Source organism: Misgurnus anguillicaudatus, chromosome 4 (genome assembly GCF_027580225.2).
Source record: "Misgurnus anguillicaudatus chromosome 4, ASM2758022v2, whole genome shotgun sequence".
In the NCBI taxonomy this organism is placed as follows: Eukaryota; Metazoa; Chordata; class Actinopteri; order Cypriniformes; family Cobitidae; genus Misgurnus; species Misgurnus anguillicaudatus.
In genome coordinates this window covers 21,893,728-21,918,848 of record NC_073340.2, presented here as the reverse complement: position 1 = coordinate 21,918,848, position 25,121 = coordinate 21,893,728, and the positions used below count along the sequence as shown (strand labels likewise).

General features: G+C 38.5%; 1 protein-coding gene across 1 annotated transcript in view; it reads left to right on the top strand.

Annotated features, from left to right (window-relative positions):
• Positions 1–25,121, top strand: part of usp54b (ubiquitin specific peptidase 54b) — a 205,227-nt gene that overhangs the window by 99,832 nt on the left and 80,274 nt on the right. The window contains exons 7-15 of the mRNA XM_073866980.1: positions 3,377–3,482; positions 10,426–10,572; positions 14,482–14,631; positions 14,737–14,908; positions 19,117–19,293; positions 19,810–20,425; positions 21,948–22,073; positions 22,182–22,342; positions 22,930–23,049. Of these exons, the coding sequence (XP_073723081.1) occupies positions 3,377–3,482; positions 10,426–10,572; positions 14,482–14,631; positions 14,737–14,908; positions 19,117–19,293; positions 19,810–20,425; positions 21,948–22,073; positions 22,182–22,342; positions 22,930–23,049 (1,775 nt within the window). The remainder of the gene's footprint in view (positions 1–3,376; positions 3,483–10,425; positions 10,573–14,481; positions 14,632–14,736; positions 14,909–19,116; positions 19,294–19,809; positions 20,426–21,947; positions 22,074–22,181; positions 22,343–22,929; positions 23,050–25,121) is intronic.

Sequence of the window (25,121 nt, the reverse complement as noted above, 5' to 3'; positions counted from 1 at the left end):
ACTGGAGTCCACACTTTTTTCATGACAAAAAAACTGAAATGCACCTGCACTTCACCATTATTTGATCACCATCAATCTCACTCCGCAGCATATTGCATGCATTGTCACGTGCCCTTGTGGCAGTAAATTATAGTACACAGTGTTCCTTCACTCTTGTATTCTTGAACCCCTGCCAAAGCCTTAAATTTAATATGACAGCATTTCTATGAAAATATACTCTGTGTCTATATACATACACACACAAAAAAACAATGACTTGACACAATATGCAATACTCACTAACTCTGTGTTTTAATGCAAAAACATAACTACTAAATCAGCCTTGCACCTAGCATGGATAACAATGAATCTCGTAGGTTGTTCAAGACAGATTAAACAGGTTTATCTTCACTACAGCACTTACATTTATCATTTTGAGAGGACTGCTTTACAATTCTACACTATAAACTCATCTACCTAGCACGGCACACACATAATACTTATGATAAACTTATTTTCATGAATGTAATTTAATCCATGGTATGTTTTCATGATTTGAATTGTAATGAAATGTAGTAGTATAACTTGGTTAAAATACACAGCGTATGTTTTAATATTTTATTAACATAGTTAACTTTGTTATCACATCGTGGTTCGAGCCGTGGTCATATTACTTTTCAATTATATTCACAGTCTTTTGCGATAATGACCAGCAGACTAAAAATGGCTCCCGTATTGGGAGTCAGATGAATATGAGAGATTGATTGCATTACGCATATAAATGGGAAGTAGTGTGGATGGCAAAATGGATCAGAAATTTTCATGCAATTTATAAATTGACCATAAATAGTGCAAAGCTTTCATATTACCATAATGACTCACCATGAGATGCATAATATTCTTAAGAATAATGGTCATGGTTAAGAATCTGATAATTGAAGAAAAATGCCTGAAAAAGTGCAATGACAATGTCAGGCACCTTCTTAAGAGCGTTTTTAATGTGCTGTCTAAGATGAACTTTAAACACTGCACGCTAAACAGTTTGAAGAGCATTTCAAGGTAAGAGTCTTACATTACTACAGAATTGTCAATTGCCGTTTGATCTGCAGCAATTGTTTAAAAAAAATAAAAAATAATAAGAAGAATACAATAATATTTAAAAATAATAATGTAAAAATAATAATATAACTTAAAGGGGCCATGGCACAAGACTTTTTTAAGATGTCAAATAAATCTTTGGTGTCCCCAGAGCACATATTTGAAGATTTAGCTCAAAACACCATATAAATAATTTATTATAGCATATTAAAATTGCCACTTTGTATGTGTGTGCAAAAATGTGCCGTTTTGGGTGTGTCCTTTAAAATGCAAATGAGCTGATGAAATTCAAACACTGATAAAAATTATGGTGGTTTGTTGCAATTAAAACTCAATTGTGCTTTTCTATGCACTAAATGGCAGTGCTGTGGTTGGATAGTGCAGATTAAGGGATGGTATTATTCTAATAAGAGCTCCTTATGACATCATAAGGAGAGCCAAATTTCAACAACCTATTTTTTCATATGCTTGTAGAGAATGATTTACCAAAACTAAGTTACTGGGTTGATCTTTTTCCACATTTTCTAGGTTGATAGAAGCACTGGGGACCCAATTATAGCACTTAAACATGGAAAAAGTCAGACTTTCATGCCATGGCCCCTTTAAAAAATACAATTTTATATTTACTTCAATAAAAGTCAGTGTAAAGTTGATCTGCTGTACAATATGTATTTAAAGGCGGGGTGCATGATTTTTGAAAAAAAACTTTGGAAAAGGGAGTCGGGCCGACTACCAAAACACACTTGTAGCCAATCAGCAGTAAGGGGCATGTCTACTAAACAACATCCTTACCTTGGTTGTGTATGTGTGGGGTGTGTCTATCAAAAGAAGGTCCAGATTCTATTGGGGTAGGGGCGTGTTTGTTCACGTGATTTCAAATATCAACATTGGCTTTCAGAGATCATACACCCCGCCTTTAAATATCATAGAGAGCAATATCATAATGATTTATTTGAATGTATTTTTTCGTTCAATGTAAGCAAAATAAAGTTCTTATAAACCCATTTTGGTTTTTAATCTATGTAATTAAAAATTTAGCCACCATAGGGGTCCTTAAACTGAAAATGGTTGATGACTTTTGTCCTAATGTCAAAGCAAAAAGAGGAATGTGTTGTCATATCAGCTTGGTGTATTATATGTAGTTCTAAACGTAAGTTTGGGAGGAGTCTAAACATTCAGGCCTGTCAGTCATCATTATGGGTGTATATAAGGCAGCCCTCAGGCCTCCGGGACAATTTTTTCTGGCATTCCTCTTCCTCCCCATCTCCTCCTTCACTGCTCTCTTTCTTCCTCTGTGTAGTTCTGTTGCAAGCGAGGGTTAAACTTGGGGCTCGAGCCCTGGCCTCAGGTTCGCTCTCTTTAAAGGTTCAGAGAGCAAGCCAAGTTTGTTTACCATTAATCATTAAGACCTGAATGCGCAGGCAAACTAGTAAAGCTTATTGTTGGCTAACATAAGACATAAAATATGAAATATCGCTGAAAATGAGAGATTGAAATGGTAGATCTGTCTATCTGATGTAAATCAGTGGCTGTGTATAGGTTGTCTTTAGCCCTCAAGCGGCAGTCTCGGCACATTTCATCCTCATGAGCATATGCTGACAGACGGTTCGTGGCTGCAGATATTCTGCGTGTCAAATGCATGCTATCACGCTTGGCTTAAGGAAACATTATCCAGTAAAGTCTGCCGATTTCTGCGTAGGCCTGCGGCTCCCATCCTGATGGCGAGGGAACAGAGAAAGTGCGCTGCTACATTAGTTTGTAATGTCTTCTAGGGAATAGTAATCTACCGAAGACAAATAACATTTCATCTTCGGGTAGACTTTATATGGTTTTTAATCATAATTTTATTCCTTAGACTGAACCGTGTTCAGCAACCCTTGGGAGTACGAGCGATTCGACTGCAGTGTTTGTAATTTCGTTTCGAGATCTTAAACCTCCCCAATAAATAAATAAATACATGAGGGATAATGTACAGTCAGCTGGTCCCGTAAAACCCTGTCAGGAATTATATCGCAATAACGGCTGACTGTGTGTGACACTATATTTTCCAGCATATTGCACAGCCACTTGCCAAATAAAAACTATGAATGAGCATAAAATATTGATTGAGAAATTATTTTATTATGGGTGAGGAATGAGTCTGAACATAACACTAAGACACTGCCTTCGCCAGTGGCCACAAATATCACGTTATGTAAAAACATAAGCTGTAATGTATGTAAATGTAGTGTGCACACATGTCAGCGTTGTTTACACTGGTGCTTGAGGACACGTCTGTCTCTTGTTCCCTCTGCTGCAGTAACCAAGCCGTGCGAATGCTGGAGTGTAAGGACAAGCCCACCCCCGACATGTTTGGAGAGCTTCTACGAAATGCCAGCACCATGGGCGATCTGCGAAACTGTCCCGTAAGAGCATACATACATCCTCACACACTGCGAGAAACAAGGAACAAAAGCTGTACCCTTTTAAAAAGTACACCTTTGCACCTGAAGAGTCGATGTTAGTCTCTCAGAAGTATATATTGGTACAAAAGAGTGTATATTAGTACATCAAAGGTAGGGGAGAGCGGGGCACAGCCTAGCTTTTTGGTTTTGGCTCAGTCCTTAAAAAATATTTGAGATTGATTAATTATATTTTTACATAAGAAACACACACATCTCTGCTACAAATGAACATTTGAAGTTTGTTTCTATTGCTTACCATTCTTGGACAATTACACTAAACGTGACATAAGTGCAAACGTTACAACTTACCCCATAGGTGGGGTTAATTGTAACAGGCAGGGGGTTAGTTGTAACACTTGCTAAAAATTAAGTTTGCAGGCATTTCAATACTAATTTGTCTATATACTTGAAGTGAATATTGTTTATATATCTGTCTATAATAGACATCTACACTATTCATCCCTCATCTATCCATAGTTCAATTATAAATGGATACAAATGTCTAAATATTTGAAAAAAAATCAGCACAATTATGACAAAAAAGCACATTTTTTATGTGTCCCAGTCTGTAAAAATCATACTAAAGTGTAGTCTCAAAATCAAATTCTGAGATAGTGAAAATCAAAGTCTGATTTTAGCCATTAATTAGGGGTCAAGCCCAGAATGGGCGAAGACCCCTATTGTATCTGTTAGTTTTCTTATTATTCTTCCGTCTTCTTCTTCTTCCGCCATTGCGTCTATGGCCGCCCATTATGAAATTTGGCACCCTTATAAAGGACTGTCCAAAAATTCTCCACAGCAAATTTGGAGTCTTTATATCAAACCTGCTAGTGCCACCAACAGTCCAAAGTTGCACTTACGTTTTTGCTTATAACTTCTGATCCATAAGGCCTAGAAATAAAATTCTTGTTTCCTCTGATTCATTGGCTCAAGACGATTTGAATGGATCCTATATTTTGAATTATTCGTAAAACCTACTTTTGCGAACTCGTCCTTGAGCTTTTGCCCGATTAACAAGAAAATCGGCATGTAGCGTCTATAGACCCTCAATGCAAAAGTTATGGAATTCATGTCGATTCGTCAATCCGTTTCCGTAAACCGTGTCAACAAATTTTACGTAGATCTCTAAAAACGGATTTGAGGCTGTATCTTCGCAAACTTAAGCCTATTGACACAAGACTTGGTACTTGTCATGGCAGTTAGAACCTGAGGGTGCATGCACAGTTTCGTCACAACGCCACCTAGTGGTCAGACAAATGTTTACATGCCTATAACTTTGGCTGATGTCGACCTATTTTAGTAGGACTTGTTACCTTGTAGTCCTGAACTGTTGCCGAATCCAACGATACTAAACATGCCATGTTTGGCCTTACACTTCGCAGCAAAATAGCCCTTAAAAAACATGCGCGAATATCTCCGTGAGCGTTATTCCGATCGACTCGAAAACGCCATAGGAAGAACATTACATTACCTTCTGAACAAAAACCTGTATTGGCGCTATATTACAATTTTCATCAGAAATGGCCGAAATTTGCGAAAAACAAAAAACTAACTTTAGTGTTTTTTACACACATTTGGTTATATCTTCGCACTGAAAATAGATTTTTTTCACCAGATTTGATAGGCTGATGTATGACCACAGTCTGAGGCTACAAAAAAAAAATTGTATGCTTGCACCACTAGTTGGCCCTATAATTAAACAAAACCTTTGAAATCAAGCAACCCTATGGTCATACAACTGTTTCTTCACTAAACTAAAGTGTATAGTCATAAAACCAACTAGATGCAACACAGTTATGATCTGAGGGTGCATGCACAATTTTGTCATTGCGCCACCTAGTGGTTTTGAGATAGAAATATGTTATTTTTTGCCTAAAACTACTGCTGCAGTACAACTGAAACCTTGAGTCATCATGGATTAAGCCTTTAATGGTTTGTAGTATAATCATTGGTGCATTCCAATTCACTCCCTAGCAACCAATGAGAATACCTTATCAACCATTTTTGCAAGAGGTATATTTCTGCTTTAGAACATCGTAGAGACATGGGGGTGGGCTCTTTTGACTCATGACACCACTGTAACATTTTGTGAGCTGAGTATTGCCACTGCAAGCACCACTCACATTTTCTTCAGTGTTCTAGTTGTCAATGCTCTTCACGAAGAGAGGGAGAGATTTCACTGAATGAGAACACAGCTTTTTTGCTGAAAACTGTTATAATATTTTGTCTGAAATCAAGAGATTTTCCTATGTTCTTTAAACTGCTCATCTGAACTCAACTTTACTTTCTCCTGTGCCATTTTTGGCTTGACCCCGGAAATTGCTGCTTGCAGCTATATTTTTATTATGATTTTAATCTTTGACATTCAATCATTTAACACATCTCTGTGTTATTTTTAGAACAACACACTTTGTGTTGTTTTAACACATCTTGTGTTGTCCCTTTTATTTATATGAACTCTAAATCAGCACGAAATGACACATAATGTGTTAAAAACAACACATAATGTGTTAAATAGTTTAACACAAAGCAATGCACACTAGGTGTGTTGTCCTTAACTAGACACAAGATGTGTTAATTTAACACATTCGTTTTAAGAGTGTACCAAATGTATACATATCTGTACCTAAATGGTACATATTAAGACCGTTTTAAAGGGTACTGCCCTAGTGACAGCTTGGGACAATTTTTGGACAATTTTTTCTGATTGTGTATGAATAAAAAATACACAATACAAGTATACAATTGTAAAAATAACAATAAGAAATTCACAGTATAATGATATACTGTAGGCAGCGATAAAGTGATGTAACAACCAGATGAGGACAAAAAGTTCTGGTACAGTCTGGTATAAAACTGCAAAATTAAACATCCCAACGTGTTCAGATATAACTAAGATATAACTTTCTTTTCTGACATAACTAAAGCTGCACCAGTAGATAAATCTAGCCAGTCTCATGTAGATGCGTTTAAATAGCACAAAGTGTGAAAACTCGTGCAATACATATGCCAAATTCCAATTTTGCGTGCATATGATACGCCAGTCCTTTCCATTCACTTAATACAGTGCATCTTTTTGTGTCGTTTTATGTATTTTTTAAAACAATTTTCGTTTTAGTTTGGGGTTAGATTTGGGATTTGCTTTAGGATGTTATTTAATATATAGGTTTCTCCATGTTTTGTTTATTTTTAAGCCATGGTTGCTTGGAGTTGGGGTCAGTGGCGGCCGGTGACTTCTTTTTTCGAGGGCGCCCAATGCGAAGTTCGTCACAACATGTATGTAGCCGTCAAATATGTGTTCTGCACGTCAAGTGATCCTGTGTGCATCACGTGTCTTGTCAAAATAAGTGCCTGCTGCAGATGCGTCTAAAGGGTTTATAATAGAGACGCTCACGTTTGCCAGATACTCGCATAATCTCATGCGTAATCAGAGTTTACTGTTAAGGGAGTGTCTTGTGTGTATTTAGTGAAAAGTGTATTTAGTGAAAGTGCGTCATTACATGACGCAACAAACACATATTTTGAAAACACCATCAACACACATGACACTCCGAACAAGTGGTTTGAATTTGCGCTCCTTGGATGAGCAGTCACCAGCCACCACTAGTTCGGGTTATGATGTCATTTTATGTAACAAAAAGTTGTTCTAACCCCAAACTCAAGCTAAAATAATAAAAAGATATAAAAAAATTGAGAAACCAATACATAAATGACACAAAAATATGCATTGTATTAAGTGAAGGGGACAGACTGGTGTATTATATGCATGCAAAATTTGGTGTATGTATTGCACTTGTTTTCACACTTTGTGCTATTTATACGCATCTCCATAAGACCGGGCTGGATAAATATAAACTCAAAACTCTAATTTTCGCCTTTCAAGTTAAATGCAATATAAAGGAAATGTATGACGCCTTAAAATGTGTACAGATATGTGTATATGTTTGCATTTTGATTTGATCAAAATGTTTGCATAACCTCATTTTTACACCACAGACACTCCAGAGAGGATCTATTAAGACTGTCTGTTCTTTGCATTTGGAGATAAGCCGCTTGTTCCAGCACGGTTTTTGCTCTTTTCTCTCTGCAGACAACAGACCCCCAACGCACACAGTCCTGCCCTATTACATCAGCTGTTGATCAGCTCTTACCACACACTGTTACCCCAACCCCACGCCACAGGATCCATCTCATTTCATCATCCGGAAAACAGACTCCAGCTCCATTCAGTGCGCTAACAGAGATTTTTGTGTCAGCAGCTTTGGAATCTGCTCTTATCAAATCAGCAAAATGAATTGAACTTTTGTTAATCTGAAACCCGTGCCTTCATATTTAGTGTTTATTATTTTTTAACAGGAATAAAATGGCATTATTAAAACCCAGCAGAGCACTGAGATCTCGCTATATTGCATATCGACACTTCTCTTAGCTTAGATGTCTGGTGTAAGTGCATGTGTTTATCTAGATTCTGGGCACTCGGCAGGACACGCTGTGGTACTGAGGCTAACAGTGATCTCTAATGGGACACTGTGTGTTTGTCCCAACTCTCAGCACTACTAATGCCTCTGTTTTTTCATTGGCTGATTTTGAAGGTGTGTGTGTGTTTGAGCTGGACTGACTGAGGGTCAGAAAGAGAGAAACAATGCTCTATGGCCAATTCTGAGAATCGGTTCTTTGTTTAATCCCTTCCTGCCCAGATCTATCACCGGCCTGGTGCCGCCCGCTGACCGCTCTCTTTCTCCATGGCTCAAAGGCAGTGCCCTGTTGGGTTTTTATGTATGAGGGAAGGGGTCAGACTGGCAGCGGTGCTCGACGCCAGAGCTGTTCTCCGTCTGTTTTCTTATGCCGCTGCCAAAGTGCTGCATTCAAAGAGCCCTGCAAGAACATTGGGTGCTGAACATAAGGCCCTGCTGGAGCGTGTATATCTGTTTGAAGCACTCCTTTTCATCTGTTCTTAACCTTTTCAACCCACACCTACACATGTGGTTAAGATCATCGTTGGGATGTATCAGCGGTTAGAGCCATGAAAATAAATTATGGAGACCTTTATGTAAAGTTCCTGTCTGTTTTTATTACTAAAGTGAAAATATATTGAAAAATATTTAGCGCATATGGAGGACCAAAAATGTGTTATTAATTCAAAGGGCTATTACACTGTAAAAAAATTAACTTTTTTTACTTAGTATTTTTGTCTTGTATTCAGTACAAATATCTAAAAATTCTTAAATTAAGATGCTTTTTCTTGATGAGCAAAATGACCTAAGAAAATATAAAATAAATATAATATAAAAAAATGTACAATTTAAGTGAATTTGTGCTTAAAACAAGCAAAAATATCTGCCAATGGGGTGAGAAAAAAAAAATCTAGAAATAAGTTTTCTTTTTTCTAAAACACTTAATACCAGCTAAATTTTCTCACCCTATTTGCAGATATTTTTGCTTGTTTTAAGCACAAATTTACTTTAATTTTATGTTTTTATTAAACATAAATAATTTTTTCTAATTCTTGATATAAGAATTTCTAGATATTTCTACTGAAAATAAGAAGTAAGAAAGTCGTTGTTTTTTTTGCAGTGCAATGCAAAAAATGCTTTCAAGAAAAAAATTCTTAGTATTTTTGTCTTGTGTTTAGTAAAAATATCTAAATATTCTTAAATTAAGATGCTTTTTCTTGATGAGCAAAACGACGCAGAAAATAAGTCTAGTTTTTAGACCAAAAATATCAAATTTAGGTGATTTTGTGCAATTGATATTTTTAGTCTAGACTTATTTTCTTGGGCCGTTTTGCTCATGAAGAAAAAGCATCTTAGAATTTTTAGATATTTTTACTAGTGATGCACCGATGTATCGGTCGCCGATATTTATCGGCCGATTTTTGATGAATTTGAAACCATCGGCATATCGGCAATAGCACGAGAAAGGCCGATACTGATTGTTTATTATTAACCGCATAAAGGCAATGAGTTGCATGTCTGTTGTTCAATTAAAATAATTTAATGTTCTGGTGTGCACTATACTTAAGCACCGAAAGAATACCTTTTGTTGAGCTGGCTCAAATGTCTTGGACAATAAAAGAAACAAACTGCACTTTAGTGGGGGAAAAGAAGTCCAACTTTTTTTGAAGTAGCAATATTTATATGGTCAGTTGAATGTTAATGTCCAATCCATGTTCAGTAAAAATAATTTGTTGCAGGTATAAACTATCTAATAGACCAACTGTATAGTATTGTACACAAGTGTTTAATATCGGTATCAGCATCGGCCAGAAGTTGTCTGTTTAAATCAGTATCAGTGCATCCCTAATTTTTGCTGAAACCGAGACAAAAATACAAATAACTTTTTTTCTTGAAAATTATTTTTTGCAGTGTAGACTGCCATCTACTTAACTATTTTAATTCAAACGACTATAATTAGTTTTCTCATTTAGAACTTAGTTCCCCCATAAGAAACATATGATTCAGATAAGGAATGGTATGCAATAAATAAAACAAAAATTTACCATATAAGTTAATATTATTTACATATGTTATAGTAAATATGTACTGTATATGAGACTGTAAAATCCAGGCTTAAGTCTTATCTACTTTACTCATTGATTTCATATTGATTTCAGTCTTTGACCATAGTCAGTATTAAAATAGTTATACTTTCACAGTATGTAGGATGTTTTTATGTCGAAAACAGTATAAATTACATAAGCTGAGTATTCACAAGTAGGGTCCCATTAATACATTCTATAATTTTTTTTCTTAATGTTTTTAAACCTGATGGAGTTTGCGTATGCACAAAATCCCTTCCAAAAAAAGTCACTTATCACTGTGACACGCAATTTTCTCTCACACACTTTCTCAATCCCCTGGAGAAATGCAAACACTCACAATATTAAACTCTTTCTGTGTTTCAGAGTAATTGCGGCGAAATGCTGCGGATCAGACGGGTTTTGATGAACTGCCCGGAGATCATCAGCATCGGCCTGGTGTGGGACTCGGACCACTCTGATCTGGCTGAAGACGTCATCCACAGCCTGGGCACGTGCCTGCGGCTGGGTGATGTAAGACCCACAGACAACGCACACACACACACTCATTGTTCTTTTGTCACTATCTCAACACAATAACCTTGAGCCTCTAGTGCACCGTCTCTTCAGCAGAATAGAGAAACACAGCGTTCTTTTTGTCACATTCAATATTTGGCTTTACAAAGTGTTTTCAATGGCCCCTTAGGCAAAAATTTACATTTAGGTTTATTCATTTAGTGTGTGCTTTAATCCATTGAGGAATTTTACAAGCATGTGTTTGTGACATAATTTTAAATGATGTGTCAGGAGAAGCCATTTTTTACTTAAGAGATTTATTGTAAGAGGTTGTAAAGTCTAAGATTTGTTAAACATGTTTTATAAAGGTTTAGAGAGTTTACAGTAGAGCTCATGTCCTCCTGCCCTTTCCACCTGTAATAGAAAGGCTAAATCAAAGGGCCAAAAGTCCAGTCAATACATTGAATAGGTGCATTTAAAAAGACTGAAGTAAGAGGCAGTGTAAATGTATTAACACATGAATAACAGTCACAAGATACCTTTCTTGCCCATGAAATACCATGAAAAATATGTTGTATTCTTTAGTATTTTCTATGTTGTATTAAAATTACTATAGTGATAGTATATTGTTACATAACCTTACCGTGGGAAATATTGAAGTGTACTACAGTATTTGTAGTTTATGAATTCACTATATTTAAAAGATTTATTCACTTTCCTAAAAAAAAAAAACATGGGGGTCTTTTTTTTGTCAAAAATATATATATTTTTTTAGGAAAAAATTCCAGGCTTTTTCTCCATATAGTGGTCTTTAGTGGACCTCAACGGTTTACAGGTTCAATGCAGCTTCAACGGCTCTAAACAATCCCGACCGATGCATAAGGGTCTTATCTAGCGAAACGATCATCGCAAAAAATATGTAGCCTACATTTAAACCACAAGTTCTCGTCTTGCACTAGCCTTGTGATGCGCCAGCGGGACCTTCCGTATTACATATTCACGTCAAAAGGTCACGTGTTATATATGTCAAACGTACACTTGCGGACCATTTTAAACAATAAACTGACACAAAGATTAGTAGCAATCCATATACAACAATTTCAAACCGATACTCTTTCTCCACACTTGTAAACACTTGAGCGATTGTTTCGCATACGTCATGCGTGACCTTTTGACGTGATTACATCACGCTGCCGCATCACAGGCTAGTGTAAGATGAGAAGTTGGGGTTAAAAAGTACTTTTTTTTGGCGAAAAAACTATTGTTTTGCTAGATTACACCTTTACGGTACATTCACATGGGGCGTAAGTGTTAACGCTTCCCATTCACTTTTAATGGGTGACGTCATGCGTTGTCGAACTGAATTGTGGATCGGCAGAAGTTGAACATTTCTCAACTTTTCAAGCAGAAACGCGTGCGTCACCCAATCAGATCGCCTTATGCAAATAACCTAGACAGTGCCAGCCAATTACGTTTATGGAAGACTGGAGCATGTATCGCAGCCACTGTGATTGGCTGCCATTATTACCATAAATTATTTCATTAATAAAATGACAAGGAAAATACTAATCAATTATAAAAGAGGTAAAACATCTCGGTTACAGATGTAACCCTCGTTTCCTGTAGGAAGGGAACAAAGACGTCACGTCCAGTCGCCACGGCCGCTGTACCGTTGCTTAGTCGGCCGGCCTTTAGATGGCTCCTCAACGAAAAACTACTGAATGCAGTCTGTTGCTGGCATTTATACGGGGAGCCAGCATATGCAAATACTGCATGCCAACATTCATTGGCTCTTTTACATACAAGCGAAGCTGATTGGTCTCTCGATGCGAGTGCCCAATTCGTCGACTGAAAAGTAATGTGTATTTATCTCATATTTCTATTATGGGTCGCAAAATGAAAAGTTTGGAAACCACTGGTTTAGAGCCCTTTGAAGCTACATTGAAACTGTAAACTGTTGAGGTCCACCTGAAATGTTTTTCTCAAAAAACTTTATTTCTTCTCAACTGAACAAAGAAAGACATAAAGCAATATTCCACTTTCATAAAAAAATCTGATAATTTCCTCACCCCCATGTTATCCAAGATGTTTAATATGACTATACTGTATATTAAGTGTAAAAATTACTACATATATTACACTATACTACAATTTACTACAGTTTGCTATCTTTCATGTGCCAATGACTTCACACAACACACACTCCTGATCTATTTTTAGGCTGTTGGCTAAATATAAATTTTTACAAAAGCATTGTGCCAAATTTGACTGTGTATTTAGTGTCTCTAGCAAAAAGCTTTACGTTTAAGCAAAAAATGTAAAAGTGGGCCTTGAGAACCCTATTTCTGCTTTTATGCACTGTCTAGCACGGGTCCGATTGGACAAGTGATGGTTTCTGTCAGCTTACTTGAGCATCTTTCAGACTGGCCTCCCTTAATGTCAAGCCCTTATCTTGTTAAAGGAATAGTCCATTTTATTTACTCACCACCATGTCATCCAAAATGTCATCTTTGTTCAGTCCAGAAGAAATTATGTTTTTTGAGGAAAACATTGCAGGATTTTTCTCATTTTAATGGACTTTAATGGACACCAACACTTAACACTTAACTCAACACTTAACAGTTTTTTTCAACGGAGTTTCAAAGGACTATAAACAATCCCAAACGAGGCATAAGGGTCTTATCTAGCGAAACGATTGTCATTTTTGACAATAAAAATAACAAATATACACTTTTAAACCACAACTTTTCGTCTAGGTCCGGTCCAGCGCAACCTAACGTAAATGCGTGGTGACGTAGGGAGGTCACGTGTTACATATATAAAACGCACATTTGCGAACCATTGCAAACAATAAACTGACACACAAACATTAATTAGTATCATTCCACATACATCAAAGTCGGAACGGTCCTCTTTCTCCACACTTGTAAACACTGGGGCGGAGTTTCACGTTCGTCCTCTGTGACCTCTTGACGCTTTCAGGACGGGATCTAGACGAAAAGTTGTGGTTTAAAAGTGTATATTTGTTATTTTTATTGTCAAAAATGACAATCGTTTTGCTAGATAAGACCCTTATGCCTTGTTTGGGATTGTTTATAGTCCTTTGAAACTCCGTTGAAAAAAACTGTTAAGTGTTGGTGTCTATTAAAGTCCATTAAAATGAGAAAAATCCTGCAATGTTTTCCTCAAAAAAAATAATTTCTTCTGGACTTAACAAAGAAAGACATCAACATTTTGGATGACATGGTGGTGAGTAAATTATCTGGATTTTTCTTTTAAGAAAATGGAATATTCCTTTAACAAGATTTCTTCTGAACAACAGTATAAATCTCAGTTTTCTTATGTTGAAACATTTAAAGGTGCAATATCCACAATATTTGCCTCTTTTTCTCTGATTGATAAAGACATTTTTACGTGGGTTGACTTCAGATGATGTCATACTCATATAATCCGTGAAATCGTTATTATTATAAGCTTATTGTTGTGTGAATCGAGGTAATGTAAGGAGACAGTTTTATACATTTCATAAACTTGCTCATTAACTTGTTTTTGTTTATTTTTAACAAAAAAAGTTACACTCTTAGAAAAAAGGTACAAAAGTTGTAGTTTTTTGAGACTGGGACGATACCTTTTCAAAAGGTCCTAATATGTACCATTCATATACATATATGTATCAGTCTATTAGTACTAGCGTGTACCTTAGAGGTACCAATATGCAAATTAGGTTACATTTTGGAAGGGTGACAACTTTTGTACCATCATGTACCTAAAAGTGTACCTTTAAATTAAAACACATTAGTGTAGTTGTTTACATTAATCATCATATCAATGGTGATGTATCATTAAAGCCAAATAATTTAACCCCTGCTCAAAAACAACATGTGATTGATCCTAAAAGTCAGTTTTGTCTGTTTTCTCGCCTCACAGTTGTTCTACCGTGTGACGGATGAGCGGGCCAAGCAATCAGAGCTCTACCTTGTGGGCATGGTGTGCTACTACGGCAAGCATTACTCCACCTTCTTCTTTCAGACCAAGATACGCAAGTGGATGTATTTTGATGACGCACATGTGAAGGAGGTAATGATACATACTCTTCTTACCAGCAGCTGGTTTAAGTGTTTCTAATTCTATGGTTGGATACCGAAGTCTAAGGTTGATGCCGGATGTGCTGATTTCCCATAGATCGGACCTAAATGGAAAGACGTGGTGTCGCAATGTATAAAGGGCCACTACCAGCCGCTCCTGCTGCTGTATGCTGATCCCAGAGGGACGCCTGTGTCATCGCAGGACACGCTGACAACACAGCTAGATTTGCACCACAGCAGCAAAGCTGGATACGACAGCGAAGACTCCGGTGAGACTAACAGAAAGTGAGAGATGGGACAGAGAGGGTTAAACTAAAAATTGGACCTCTAAAATTCTCAGCATCATACTTACATAATTTACCCAGATATGAAAACTTATTTTAAGTACAAGCCATTTTATACAATTTTTAAAAAAAATACAGTAGCTGATATTTTATATGGTAGCTTTTAAGCTACAAATAAGCAAGCTATTTCATTTAAAACCATCGAGAAGCTTTATGTAAGCAAGTTATTGACTAAAATTCTCAATTTTATGAATTTATGATAGATACTATATATTGATCTTTTTTTGTGATTTATGTGATTTAAGGGGTCATATGATGCGATTTCCTGTTTTTCTTTGGAGTGTTAAAAGCTGTTTGTGTATATAAAAAAGCCATAAGTCGCAAAGATTAAAGTCTCAAACCCAAAAGGATAGTGTCTCTAGAGATATGCTCATCCATGCCTGCCTAAAATGCCTCATTCAAACACATCACCACATATCTAAGTCATACACTCTAAAAAATATTTAACCCAGGGCTGGGCAACTACAGGACAGAACACACCTCTGGGCCAAAATGACCCAAACAATGGGCCGTTTCAACCCAACTGCTGGGCTATTGTTAATCAACCATGTTGAAACAACCCAATAGTTGGGTCAAAACAACCCACCACTTGGGCCACCCCAACCCAGAAATGTGCTCTGTCCCACAGCTACCCAACCCTGGGTCAAAAACAACCCCGTATTTTTTAGTGTGTAGTGTGGTAAGAATTGCATACTGTAACACCGCCCAAATATATACGCAAAAAAGCGCAACTTTAATTCTTGCTGCAGTCTTGGTTCGGCCATGTCATGGAGACGTTGTGCTTTGGGAGCTGATAGTCCAAAATGGTAAGGGGCGTAACATTTCCGTCACACGATTGATGTATTCAGACAATCACAACTCGTTGGACAGCTGGCCAATCAGAGCACAGCGCGCTTTCCAGAACGATGAGCTTTGTAAAAATCAATGCGTTTCAGAAGGGCAGGTCATAGAGACGAAACAAAACACGTAAACACGTTGCATTACACCAAATACACAAAATAATGTTTGTTTGAATGATTTGTTCATGAATCAGACAGATCCGGTTTTTACATTTTTTCACTTAAGCCCGGAATACACTGCACGATTTTTGTCCTCTTATAAGATCATTACCTTATCACACTGTGCGACATGTATAGTTTAAACTCGGGTACGAGAGGCATGTAGACTGTACGATGATGACACGGAAGCTTCGGCGGGTGCGTCACACGTTGCGCAACGTCACCAGCATGCGCTCGTGGTAAACAAATACCGGCGCGCAGGTCGTAGCCTCAAACACACTGTGCGGTGATCATGCCGAATTTCTGACACTGCCAGAAAACTATCGTAGGCTTTCTTTGGACGCAAGACCGGGTAAACGGCCGTCTTTGAACCTCTCTCACTGTACGACATAGGACCACCAATGGAGAGCCACGATCACAGAAATCGCGACGATAGTTTCACGATGGCAATCTTTCGTCTGGGACAGCCAATTGTCGTGCAGTGTATCCCGGGCTTAAGTTGAGACTTAGTGATTCATTATATAGCAGTGACCTGACAGAATGTTAATTTTTAGGTAAATTGTTCCTTTAAAGGAGCATTTCACCCATAGAAACATTAATCTTTATTGAAAGTGTGTCATATTTGTAGTCGAAATGTAACATACATTTTGATTTTGGTGTCTCTTTGACCGAGAAAAGGGATGTTTGTAGTCACACTCCCTCCACAAAGATATTGGACTTCCTTCTTTCAATGATGCAAAATGATGATTTTTACATCATTGAAAGAAGGAAGTGCAACACTGAAATCTGTATTTCTCCTGTCTCAGTGGCACATGAGAAAATTATGCATGACCATTCAAAAACATGACTGGGGTTCTAACTATACAAAGCTTTATGCTAATGATTGAAGTGTCCCTTTAAATTTGTTTATTGAGCAGTAAAAGTTATCTAGCTGTTTAACCAAATATATTGGATATAACAAGATTGGGCACTGCTATTACGATAAACAGGGCACAATGCAACACTCAATATAGCCCCACTGGCAATGGAAGTCCTGCCTTTGTTAACAGAACCAATTTTTTTAATTGATAATGACCACTGATCTATATAAATGACTGGATTGCGTGTGACGTCACAATTGTGAAGCTACCACGCCGCCATCTTGGTATGCCCAAACATTCTATTAAATGAATAGGACTTTATCAGATTTTAATGATAAAACACTACTTTACCAGTCTCCATTGTTATATCTGAAGTCTCACTGTTTATTATTACAACGCAAACGTCCTAAGCATGTACATTTATTTATTTATTTGAACATTTCACTTTTTAAACAGTGAGTTTGTATACATTCATTTTCATTACAGTATCAGATCAGTGGACAGAATGCAATGGTATTTAAAGCATTCTGACTTATTAACACAGTTTTAGTTTTGTTTCCTAATGCTAAACATAGGCAAAGTGTCAAAAAAGCAGTTGGGCGTGTTACAGAGTATTTCTGTGCACTTCGCCAGGGTTCGTACACGTTTCGGATGGTTTTTTCGATTACAGGTCCAACTGACATTTCAGGGGTTTTCTATACGTATCACTTCTTGATATGGTCACTTCCCCCGGAAAACCCGCCCACCCGTCAATCAGCTGGAGATGCTACAAACTTACTTTGTTTAATTTCAAAACTCAACAATGGCACTAATGAAGAAGAGTGGTTTTGGATGTAAGGAGAAGAAATCCAGCCTTATGAAAACAATGGATATAGTTTATTATCCGGGGTAGCAGCGGAGTTTTGCGTGTGTGTTTGATGCACTGGATTTTCCCAACTGGGTCACGGGTTGCATGCGGTACGTAAGACTTCTGTTTTATGTTGTAAATATGCACGTGTATATAATATAAATGACACAAACATGTTGTGAATCATAAGTTAAAACAGTGTTGTATAGGGTTTCATGACACGTACTCGCTCCACCCGCGGTAGTTACTCCTCCTTCTTCATTTTTTCGTAAGTTATCGTTAAGATTTGGTAAAGCTATTCTTTCTTTTATAAATCTGATTTAACTAAAGTCTCTTCGGAGATATAAAGGATGTCATACTACTCTATAGGTACTCCAGATTAACATCAGAAATGCAGAAACAGCGTGTGTTACGTGAGCTTTAAAACAGAACGCAGCAGACCCTCACCTTTACGTTTTCTATAAATCTCTTATCCTGCACGATTTTAACATAAACATTGCAAATAACATCAAAGTTACAATTAATTTACGTACATATCCAAAAATTAATCTTTTGTGACTGACACGCTGTAAACCGGGTGAATTTAGATCATGATTTTGAATGCAAGTCAATGACGCCCTCTGCCGGTTGGGAATACCAAGATGGCCGCTCAAACTCTGCGACGGCTTCACCTCTCGCTGTTACGTTAAACTTTCTATGCGCAATCCAGTCATTTATATAGATCAGTGATAATGACTTACGATTTCTGGGAGATGGGCTCTATCCGCTTGTTAAGTCATTACGTAATACTCAGAAGTCATACTCATTTCATAGAGGATATTATTTAAACAGCCGTTTATGAGCACTATTTATTCATATTACACATTTAAGCGAACATTTTATATGTATATAAACATTTTAATGTACACTCACAGTGTACATTGCAGGCTCACGGTATCACTGACAGCAAGATATTAATAATTCGTAAAAAATCCATGTCCATGAGTCCAAGTCTGGTTATCTCGGATTTTGTTATGAAGATAAAAATTTGGATAGAGGGTTTTTGGTAGTTTTGCATTATGATACGAGTGTATATTAGCGTGCATGATGTCAGACTTAACAAACAAATACAGTGTAAGGTGTTTTCCAACCTGTGGGCATGCATACTGTAGTAGCTAAAACAACCTTGAAAATGTGTTTTTGCGCTTAAGAAACAAAAGTTTTAATGCAGTTAATTTCAGGTTTAATTGTTGGTCAGAAATATGTTGTTTAATAGTGATTTTAGCACACGCTTTTAGAGATGTCTGTCTTTCCACATTGAAGTAGATTGGATTTTAGTCTTGCTTGACTGAATTAGCTGCCTGGGGGCGTTGCAAACATGGCCGCCTAGTGGCGCGACTTCCTTAATGGGAATTTGTGCTAACTAACTCTTCTACTGAATATCCTCAGGAAGGGAGCCGTCGATTTCAAGTGACACACGCACAGACTCTTCCACAGACAGCTACAGCTACAAGCACTCTCGATCGCACCACGAGTCCATGGCCTCCCATTTCTCTTCTGACTCTCAGGGAACTGTGGTGTGTAATCAGGACAGCAGCGGTTCCCAGAACAGCATGGACACTGCAGGTGCTCCAGCGCAAAATTATTGTGTCATTTTCTTTGTGGAATGGAAAATCTCTCGAAGTAACGTTAACCTCAAATCTTATTTTGAACAAAATACTATTATTAAAACGAGGGCTTCACGATATTAAAGAAAATGCAATGACTTGCTCAAAAATGCGATATTCAATATGCAATATAATAATGCTCTGTAAAATTTACTAGTAGTGAAAATTTAATAGACATTTTACCGTTGCCCAAAAATAAATGAAATAAATAAATGAAACCAAACCCCCTGTAATGACTGTTGACTTGGCATACATGATGGAATATCATAAATCCAAATTCAATCCAGACTATATCGGGTATACATTCGTCACTAGTCAGATGATTCCATTATGATTATTATGTCAACGATTCGATTCAATCCGATATTTTGATGCATCTTCAATTTTTAAAAACGGCGCAAGCACTGCTTTTTCAATATTAAGATGATTTGTTTTAGGACTATTGACCAAACATCCCAATTTTTGTTTTCTTCAGGGGAGGTTCTTAAAGATCAGGCCACTCCCCTTTGTACGCAAAGGCCTTCCTCTTCTGGCCATTTGCAGGATTACAAAGAGACAGTAAATATGATTCACAGCAGACCCCTCTCATCGTCCTCAAGCTCAGGGGTGGGTGGATCAGAGGCTGGTGCTCAAGCTAGAGACTGGGAGGACGAGAGCACCAGTAGCGAGTCAAAATCCAGCTCCAGTGGAGGCCGCTATCGGCCAACCTGGAGACCCAGGAGAGAGGCCCTGAATATTGACAGCATCTTGAGCCGGGAGAGGCATCGGCCACCTGGCTACGCCACGCTCGGACCCTCCCCGCTGCCGGAAGATGTGGTAACAACCAATAAAAATGAACTGGTTTCAGGGGCTGCTGAAGAGGATTCAAACGTAGCAGCAATAGAAGCAAGAAATTTGACTGATGGCTCAGGGGGCGTGTCAGAGTTGGGGGTGGAGCATTTACACATCCCACCTCCTTTAAGAGGCATGGAGCAGCAGCCACGGCTGATTCAAAGGATGGAGAGTGGCTATGAAAGCAGCGAGAGAAACAGCAACAGTCCTATCAGCATGGACATGCCCCTCAGTGACAACCCAAACACCAATGCACACAGGTAACACAGCCCAAATTGATGTAAGAACGTCTTTCCTAAAAGGGGTATTAAGTATTTGTGTGACCCTGCCTGGTCTTACTGTAAGTAAAGTTGTAGCAAAATCCAAAAATACATTGTATGGGTTTTGTTTTATGCCAAAAATCATTAGGATATAAACATCATACAGTATGTATAAATCTTAATTTATTTATAACTGGTTTTGTGGTCGAGGTTCACATATTTGCCATTGTAAAACATTTAAAGCGATACCACAAATATACACTCACCTAAAGGATTATTAGGAACACCATACTAATATTGTGTTTGACCCCCTTTTGCCTTCAGAACTGCCTTAATTCTACGTGGCATTGATTCACCAAGGTGCTAACAGCATTCTTTAGAAATGTTGGCCCATATTGATAGGATAGCATCTTGCAGTTGATGGAGATTTGTGGGATGCACATCCAAGGCACGAAGCTCCCGTTCCACCACATCCCAAAGATGCTCTATTGGGTTGAGATCTGGTGAATGTGGTGGCCGTTTTAGTACAGTAAACTCATTGTCATGTTCAAGAAACCAATTTGAAATGATTTGAGCTTTGTGGCATGGTGCATTATCCTGCTGGAAGTAGCCATCAGAGGATGGGTACATGGTGGTCATAAAGGGATGGACATGGTCAGAAACAATGCTTAGGTAGGCCGTGGAAACCAATTGGCACTAAGGGGCCTAAAGTTTGCCAAGAAAACATTCCCAACACCATTACACTACCACCACCAGCCTGCAAAGTGGTAACAAGTCATAATGGATCCATGTTCTCATTCTGTTCACGCCAAATTCTGACTCTACCATCTAAATGTCTCAACAGAAATCAAGTCTCTTCAGACCAGGCAGCATTTTTCCAGTCTTTAACTGTCCAATTGTGGTGAGCTCGTGCAAATTGTAGCCTCTTTTATCTATTTGTAGTGGAGATGAGTGGTCACCGGTGGGGTCTTCTGCTGTTGGAGCCCATTCGCCTTAAGGTTGTGCGTGTTGTGCCTTCACAAATGCTTTGCTGCATACCTTGGATGTAACAAGTGGTTATTTCAGTCAAAGTTGCTCTTCTTTCAGCTTGAATCAGTCAGCCCATTCTTCTCTGACCTCTAGCATCAACAAGGCATTTTCACCCACAGGACTGCCGCATACTGGATGTTTTTCCCTTTTCACACAATTCTATGTAAACCCTAGAAATGGTTGTGCGTGAAAATCCCAGTAACTGAGCAGATTGTGAAATACTCAGACCGGCCCGTCTGGCACCTACAACCATGCCACGCTCAAAATGGCTTAAAACACCTTTCTTCCCCATTCTGACATTCAGTTTGGAGTTCAAGAGATTGTCTTGACCAGGACCACACCCCTAAATGCATTGAAGCAACTGCCATGTGATTGGTTGATTAGATAATTGCATTAATGAGAAATTAAACAGGTGTTCCTCATAATCTTTTAGGTGAGTGTACACAGACACTGCAAGTCTGAATGTAATGACAGCTGTTGTCTTGTGCCTCAGGGACAATGGCAGTAAGAAGCCCGTAACTTCAGGGCCCTCTTGGCGTACAGTGCCCAAGTCCAAAAGTAGCAGTGCCATCCTGCAAGACCTCAAATCCCCCATCTGGAGCAGCACTCCATTGAATTTGGGAGAGTCAAAGCTGGTAATTTTCCTTAACCCAGTGTTGCTACTTGCATTTAAGCTTCTGGGACATGGAAATTGTTACTTATTGATGTGTCTTGTTTATGTATGTATAGGAGAGGGCCGCAGTGAGCTGGATGAGTTACAGGAAGAAGTTGCCCGCAGGGCACGACAGCAGGAGCTGCAGAAGAAGAAGGAAAAGGAAAGAGAAGCAGCCCAGGGCTTCAACCCCAGACCCAGCAAGTTCATGGACTTGGATGAACTTCAGCACCAGGGTAAATACCACACGGGGCAAAACATAATAGGCAAGGAGAGATGAATTAAAGATTTGTGGGAAATCCCTGCTGTTACTACCATCCTAAATTAGCCATCCTGGTCTGTTTCGATGGTTTTAGTCACTTTAGCTAGACCGGCTGGGAGGCCTGCTAAGACCAGCAAAATGCTTTATGCTGGTTAAATGGATAGTTTTTTATAAAAGGGAAGTGAAAGTTTATTTTTACAGTCCTCCAACTGTACTGTAAGATCTTTTTCTGATGATAAAATGATTACATGCACTATGCAAAATTTTACTGTAATATCAGACAGATGCCACAACATGCATAAAAACACAATGTAATCCCAAATCACTGTTCTCTAGCCAGTGTGCATGGTGTGTGTACGCATATATGTTTTATGATGTTTTCTGAGTTGTGTCGGTGGCGCTCAACTGTGCGCTTGTGTCAATGGACGCCTCCATTTCCGGTAAGCTGTGCGAACTTCATAAGCGCTGTGTTCCCGAGAACACGCTGATAGCTCCTGTGGCCAGTGTTCGTGCGTGTATGAGCGTGTTTTCAGAAACCTGGCCTTGGTGTGTCAATTGCAGGGAAGGGGGGCAGTTTTGAACACTGCCTGGCAGAGGCTGACTCTCTGTTAGAGCAGTCGCTGCGCCTGGAGCAGGCGGGGGACACCGCTACAGCCCTGGCGCTCTCCCATCACGCTGTGTGTAAGTAATTCTAACCTGCCTCTGCTTGCTACGCCCAACTCCTTCGCTACCTGTTCGGGTAATCGTTACTTACCTGGCATACGCTGTTTCCATTTAGAAGTCCATTTAGTAAATGTTCTTGCTACATTGACACGAAGGTACAAGTAACATTACAACACTGCCTTCCCTTCCTGCAGCACCCCTATAAGTGTGTGTGGCGTGTTTGCTTTTGTCTGTCTGTTTCTTTATCCGCGCCTGTTTTTCTCGCTTGTGTCGTGTTTTGTCATCATCTTGTCTGTATATCTGTATATTTGTGTTGTGATCTGAGTAACAGTTTAACTGATACTCGGATTCTGATTGGTTGAGCAGGCATGTGGCTTTGCCTGTTGGTTGTTGTATACTATAATGTCATGCAATTGAAAAACGAATCTGTGCCAAAGGAAACAAAATTGAACAATAACCTCATTCTGTTTGCGAATTTTCTATTGATCTATTTGTATGTACTGTATATGAAATAAATATGCCTCATTCATGGCTGCACACTAAGTGTGCTTGGTTAGGTCCAAATCCATTCTAAATATTGTCTGACATAATATTGCAAACCCCTTATAAATCCTTTTTGGTGAAAGGATTGTGATTTCTCCTGAGCCGCCATATGGGGATACTGCAGTACAATCCTGCCTAAATCTTAATCCTTCCCAGATTGACAAAAAAACTCAAAAATGCCTGCCCGTGTATCTCGCATTTACCTGGAACAGATTTAGTTTGAATTGCTGGTGGACCTGCTTAAATGATTAATGAACAGGGAACAATTTTAACCCTGACAAAACTCTCCATAAGCTATTTATACCGCTCTGTGTTCGCAAACCTTACATATCTGTCTCGCTTTGTTTGCATAAAGGTGTGTGCATGTCCGTTTGTGTGCAGCAAAGCCCTAATATATGTCAAATGAAGACAGCTTTTGTAAATATTACCACTCATGAAATCCTGCAGACCTTTCTCTGTCCTGGGAATGATATTATTTCCCTTAAAAACTAGTGGTTCTAGTTTGAGAACTCTTGTTCTACAGTAGCCGTAAACAAGCACCACTACGTTGTCTCAGGCGGTGAAATGTTTGTCTTGTGGCGGCTACCGTAGCTTTTCTGTGTTTTGAAATGAAGGGGTGAGCTGTGCACAGAGTTGTTGGTTGCAATTTGCAATCGTACCACTAGATGCCGCAAAAACTTACATTGGACTGTGCGTTCACACAAGATGCGAATAAAGTGAATGAATTGCGCTATCCGCGCATATATTTGGCACATATATAGTTGGTTGCTTAAACATTTTAAGTTAACTTGCTTCATTCGCGCGTGAAATTCACATCATTTGCGCGTGAAATTTATGTCATTTGCACTTAAAATTCGTGTCATTTGCGTGTGAGATTCAGACTCGAATATATTCTTAATTTGCTATATATATATATATATATTTATACTACAGGTCCGTTGAATGCATGAATCTGATTGGCTGATTAACGTTCTGAGATGTGCAATTATTTTTTGGGAAATGCACGGCGAACGAAATTCCAGGCAGCTCTCTTGACCGCATTACAGTTCCACGTCACTTCATATCACTTCATAGTTAACTGTAATAACGGACTAACAAAAACAACATGACAGACGATTTTCCGAGGCAATGACAGCGCTGTTAAGAGACGCACAGAGGTAGCCTTGTTCACACACTCTCTCTCTCTCTCTCTCTCTCTCGCTCGCTCACTTGCCCTCTCTTTCCTTCTTCTCTCTGTCGCTCTCGCTCTCTTTCTAATAATTTCATTAATAATTGCATTAGAATGCTATCAACGGCTCAAGCCTCCATTGCCAGCTTTAAAGTGACGTTTTGGATATATTCCTTACATATATAGCTCAAATTGAGTAAAGAACGTTTTTTTTACAATTTACCAGATTGTTCGACCTCCTCACTTTCTTCCAAGCAAGATCCCTTTTATTCCTGTTTCTATAAAAGTACAAAGATGTGTCGTACAGCTCCAGGTGTCCACATACAGCAATGATGATTTTGTCCTCCACTGTTGTTTATTGTTTTTACCTCAGCTGGCT